Below are 5,839 nucleotides of genomic sequence, written 5' to 3' on the forward strand. Positions count from 1 at the left end.
TTTCTTTCTGGCTTACTTCACTCGGTATAATCGGCTTCAGTTTCATCCATCTCATCAGAACTGATTCAAATGAATTCTTTTTAACGGCTGAGTAATACTCCATTGTGTATATGTACCACAGATTTCTTATCCATTCATCTGCTGATGGACATCTAGGTTGTTTCCATGTCCTGGCTATTATAAACAGTGCTGCGATGAACATTGGGGTACATGTGTCTCTTTCAATTCTGGTTTCCTCGGTGTGTATGCCCAGCAGTGGGATTGGTGGGTCATAAGGTAGTTCTATTTGCAATTTTTTAAGGAATCTCCACACTGTTCTCCATAGTGGCTGAACTAGTTTGCATTCCTACCAACAGTGTAGGAGGGTTCCCTTTTCTCCACACCCTCTCCAGGATTTATTGCTTGTAGAGTTTTGTATCGCAGCCATTCTCACTGGTGTGAAGTGGTACCTCCTTGTGGTTTTGATTTGCATTTCTCTGATAATGAGTGATGTTGAGCATCTTTTCATGTGTTTGTTAGCCATCCGCATGTCTTCTTTGGAGAAATGTCTATTTAGTTCTTTGGCCCCTTTTTGGATTGGGTCGTTTATTTTTCTGGAATTGAGCTGCATAAGTTGCTTGTATATTTTTTGAGATTAGTTGTTTGTCAGTTGCTTCATTTGCTATTATTTTCTCCCATTCAGAAGTCTGTCTTTTCACCTTGCTTTTATTTTCCTTTGTTGTGCAGAAGCTTTTAATTTTAATTAGATCCCATTTGTTTATTTTTGCTTTAATTTCCAGAATTCTGGGAGGTGGATCATAGAGGATCCTGCTGTGATTTATGTCTGAGAGTGTTTTGCCTATGTTCTCCTCTAGGAGTTTTATAGTTTCTGGTCTTACATTTAGATCTTTAATCCATTTTGAGTTTATTTTTGTGTGAGGTGTTAGAAAGTGATCTAGTTTCATTCTTTTACAAGTGGTTAACCAGTTTTCCCAGCACCACTTGTTAAAGAGATTGTCTTTCCTCCATTGTATATTCTTGCCTCCTTTGTCAAAGATAAGGTGTCCATATGTGTGTGGATTTATTTCTGGGCTTTCTATTTTGTTCCATTGATCTATATGTCTGTCTTTGTGCCAGTACCATACTGTTTTGATGACTGTGGCTTTGTAGTAGAGCCTGAAGTCAGGCAAGTTGATTCCTCCAGTTCCATTCTTATTTCTCAAGATTGCTTTGGCAATTCGAGGTTTTTCGTATTTCCACACAAATCTTGAAATGATTTGTTCTAGTTCTGTGAAAAATATGGCTGGTAGCTAGATAGGGATTGCATTGAATTTGTCAATTGCTTTGGGTAGTATCCCCCTTTTCACTATATTGATTCTTCCGATCCATGAACATGGTATATTTCTCCATCTATTAGTGTCCTCTTTGATTTCTTTCATCAGTGTTTTATAGTTTTCTATATATAGGTCTTTAGTTTCTTTAGGTAGATATATTCCTAAGCATTTTATTCTTTTTGTTGCAATGGTGAATGAAATTGTTTCCTTGATTTCTTTTTCTACTTTCTCATTATTAGTGTATAGGAATGCAAGGGATTTCTGTGTGTTGATTTTATATCCTGCAACTTTACTATATTCGTTGATTAGCTCTAGTAATTTTCTGGTGGAGTCTTTAGGGTTTTTTACGTGGAGGATCATGTCATCTGCAAACAGTGAAAGTTTTACTTCTTCTTTTCCAATTTGGATTCCTTTTATTTCTTTTTCTGCTCTGATTGCTGGACTTTTGGACTCAGAGGGAGAGGGAGAGGGTGGGATGATTTGGGAGAATGGCATTCTAACATGTACACTATCATGCAAGAATCGAATCACCAGTCTATGTCTGACGCAGGATACAGCATGCTTGGGACTGGAGCATGGGGATGACCTAGAGAGATGTAATGGGGAGGGAGGTGGGAGGGAGGTTCATGTTTGGGAATGCATGCAAGAATTAAAGATTTTAAAATTAAAGAAAAAAAATACATAAAAATAAAAAAATAAATAAAGCACGATGCTGTGATCGTTCACCTAGAGCCAGATGTCCTGAATATGAAGTCTACGGGGACTTAGAAAGCATACTTACAAACAAAACTCGAGGAGGTGATGGAATTCAGTTGAGATATTTCAAATTCTAAAAGAAGATGCTGTGAGTGTTCTGCCTTCCATATACCATCAAATTTGGGAGACAGCTGTGGCCAGAAGACTGGAAATGGTCAGTTTTCATTCCAACCACAAATGAAGGGAATCCAAAGAATGTCCACACAACTCCTTAATTGTACACATCTCACACAGTCACAAAGAACTGCTCAAAATTCCCCAAGCCAGGCATCAACAGAATGTGAACCATGAGCTTCCAGATGTTCAAGCTGGGTTTATAAAGGGCAAAGGAATCTGAGATTAAATTGTCAACACCCGTTGTGTCCTCCAAAAAGCAATATAACTCCAGGAAAGCATCTACTCCTATTTGACTATGCCAAAGACTTTGAGTGACACACACACAAAAAAATGAGCAAGGGAAAAATCACATCAAAATGTGGAATATTCTTCAAAATACGGGAATACATGCCTCCCAAGAAATCTTACATCCATGTAAGTACAATAAATATTTATCAACTTGGAAAAATTTATCAGTAAATAGAAAAGGTGAATTATGACAGTAGTTCAGGTTATAGAATATTGTTGAGTAATGTGTAGAGCATTTGATTGGTTATCACATTTCTTTTTGATAATTCAGTAAGCACTTAAAATGTGTCATTGGCAGGCTCTATGTTTCAGCTGATGTGAAAGATACATAAAATAAAGAGGGTAGAGCTAAAACACATTGAAGACCTGATATCTGTGCTCTCCTTCATAGGAGGGCAAACAGAAGTTTCTTCCAATCCAAAGAAAAGAGTTGAGAGAAAGTTGTGAAAGGAGTTTACCATGACTGAAAATAATTTGCACGATTGTAGCTTCAGAAGCACAATATAAGAGAAAGATAATGAAATACTAAGTACAACAAATATCATATCTTTCAAGAATTTTTAACCATGATGATGTGCTGCAGTCACCACCAGGAATTTGTTCTGTCTCTGTGCTGACGTATAAACTATGTCTAAACATGCATTTGGAATTATAGGGTGGAATCTTGGTGTCAGGAAATAAAGAAGGGCCTTAAGGTCAGCAGAGCAAAAATAACCCTATAGAATACCACTTGTAAAGTACATATCTTGTGCTAATCATGGGTCAGTCACTGATTATGTCATCTTTTTTATCACAGTGATGATATAACTGTGATCAAGATTTTGGACATGCTGCAATATGTACATTTTCAAGGACAGAATGAATTTCTTTAATGGAAGCAATCTGCTGTCTAACCTTTTAAGACTCTACCAATAACTAGTAGAATAAAATACGTGAATGTACTAAAGTTAATACTGTGTATTTTCATTTTTTTTAATTTTATTTGCATCTCTCCCTTCACCGACAACATTCTAATTTAGATGTCCCTTTATTTCAAAAGGGATGATTTCAGAAGTCACATTACATCCATTACCTCTTTTCCATTTGTTCTCATTTTCTTGTTTACAAATATTATATCAGGTGTCATTTACCTAGGATGCATAACAAATGTTTACTTGAACTGAAGAGTTTATAAAACCATGCAGTAAAATTGCCAACCATTGAACTAAAGCCACATTTTACTCTTTGTTTGAAAATAGAAAATGAAACTATGAAGATGAACATGTAGATTTATTGTTCAAATACAAGAATTGTAGGTATTTGTTGACATCTCTGAAAGCAAATTTCAATCTCCTTTAGGCTCCATAATCTGACACATATTTGATAGGTCAGTTTTAATGAACATTGTTTTCATATAATGATGATTATTGATGAGTTTACTTGAAAGAGAGGAGGCAGATGTATAACCGATTGTTGGCACTGAGAACCACGGGTTGCCTCTCTCTTGCAGGATAGGAGCAGGACTGTCATGGGATGACATATCACTGTGCCTGGCTGGAAATTTAGAAGGTTCCACCATCAGTCCAAAAAAACTGCTCTGTAATGGAGATACGATGTGGTTCCGAGAAGTAGATGTAGTTGTAGTAGCAAAGTCCTCAACGTGGCCGTTTACTTGAGTGTATCTGCTCTGTGAGTGCCAATTAAAAATGGTCAACTTTTTTAAAACTTCAGGTTGATCTACCACAGTCTGGTCTGTGTGTCTAACTGATATTGCTGATGGGGTAGGTAAGTCACATGGAGATAGGGCAATTGTATTAGCGACTATCTGGCTGGTATGAGGCTTTTGTATGAAAGGCACACGTAAACTTGTGGAGGCTGGAAATGCGCTCTCTCCACTCATTTCTGGAAGAAATTCAGAGTTATGATCATCTTTGTTGACACTTGCTTTAACACGCTTCTTGTTATCGTGAACTAATGAAAATATTGGAGACACATTGTTAATTCCAACTCTTCTTTGCATTCTTACTAAAAGTTGGGGGTGGCCTCTTTTGAAATTTGGATTATAGTAGGTCTGTAACTAAAATAAAAGAATTAAATTATTTAGTTTTTTTATGCACCAAGGTAAAACTGGCAAAGCTAAGTTATAAAAATGTATTCCTTTAATGGAACCAATTAAATAACATCAAATAAAATACCGCTGTTTGTAGTTTTAACAGGTAGCATGTTAGAAAGAATATGCTCCACTAAAACTATACTGTACTGATACAGTAAATACCACTTTAATTATCTTCAGAACTTGTATCTGGTTTCAAGTTGCTAAGAAAGTTTGTTAAACATCCAATATTCTAACCTCCAGCTGTTCTCAACCTTGAAACAATAAAACTTTTTCAACAATTTGTTATGTCAAGTTTAAATTCCGTTTTAGCTGCATATGTGAACATGCTTTCTAGGTCACATGATTTAATCTTACATATTGCCAATAAGTGAAAATTTTGAAATACCTTAGTCAAAAGAGACATGTTGTTTTCTTCTTCCAGAAAGACAGGTAGTGAAGCCGATCTTTGAACAGTTTGTCGCTTTTTATTAAATCCATAAAGGTTAAGCTGTCGAATTAAAGTTTTCATACTCTTGGTTTCAAATATTCTGAAAGGCTTCTTTCTTTCCAAGACTTCTTTCTTAAAGAGTTCTTCATTGATCACTATACATGTGCCTGTCTCATCCCACCAAATAGATTCAAACTGATCACTTTCAACTATATTCCAAAGTTTTTGTGGAAATGTGAGTGAAAGAAAATCATTCACCTCATCTCTTTCAGAGAGAGAATATGTGTATTGTGGCCTTTTGATCACAAGATCCTCAGACAAAGCCTGAAAAGCATATTCTTCAACCATAGAGCTCAGAACCGAGTCCCCAGTAAGTGTGTCATCATACAAAGAAGATCTAATGGAGGTTTCTGAACCAGTGGATTCATCTTTAGGAGGCCCATCTTGAATTTCTGAAGAAATGTGTGCCATCTCAGACAAATCTTTCTACAGATACTTTTCTCATTTGTCTGGTTTTACACACTGCAACTTCAAATGTTGTTTGGCTGGCCTACAGAGAGAAACTCTGGACCATCAAAAAGATCCTCCTAGTCAAAAAGCTATGACATCACAAAATCACTGGTCTCCTAGCAATCAAAGGTTAGCTGTGACATCACAAAGTCACTGGTCTCCTAGCAATTGAAGGGTAATGTTCAACCAGTGTTTACTTCAGCATCAACTTAAAATACAGACTGCTTATAGAAATAGTAACCAAAACCATGAAGCATGCTTGTTGTTGTCATTGTTGTTGTTGCTGTGTTTGGGATGACCTTTCTCTTTCTGGCAGTTTGTTGTTCCTCTTTA

At 36.4% G+C, this 5,839-nt stretch overlaps 1 protein-coding gene across 1 annotated transcript; it reads right to left on the reverse strand.

Annotated features, from left to right (window-relative positions):
* Positions 1 to 3,798: 3,798 nt before the first annotated feature.
* Positions 3,799 to 5,565, reverse strand: LOC108634695 (heat shock transcription factor, Y-linked-like). Its single transcript, XM_018044765.1, has 2 exons — positions 4,955 to 5,565; positions 3,799 to 4,530 (listed from the first exon to the last, which is right to left on the reverse strand). The coding sequence occupies exons 1-2, from the start codon at positions 5,465 to 5,467 to the stop codon at positions 3,799 to 3,801; spliced, it is 1,245 nt and encodes a 414-aa protein (XP_017900254.1). The 5' UTR covers positions 5,468 to 5,565.
* Positions 5,566 to 5,839: the final 274 nt, after the last annotated feature.

Source organism: Capra hircus, unplaced genomic scaffold (genome assembly GCF_001704415.2).
Source record: "Capra hircus breed San Clemente unplaced genomic scaffold, ASM170441v1, whole genome shotgun sequence".
NCBI lineage: Eukaryota > Metazoa > Chordata > Mammalia > Artiodactyla > Bovidae > Capra > Capra hircus.

Coding starts and splice junctions, on each gene's coding strand:
- LOC108634695 (XM_018044765.1), bottom strand. CDS start 5,467: ATGGCACACATTTCTTCAGAAATTCAAGATGGGCCTCCTAAAGATGAA. Junction 4,531..4,954: donor ACATGTCTCTTTTGACTAAG/GTATTTCAAAAT, acceptor CTTTTATTTTAG/TTACAGACCTACTATAATCC.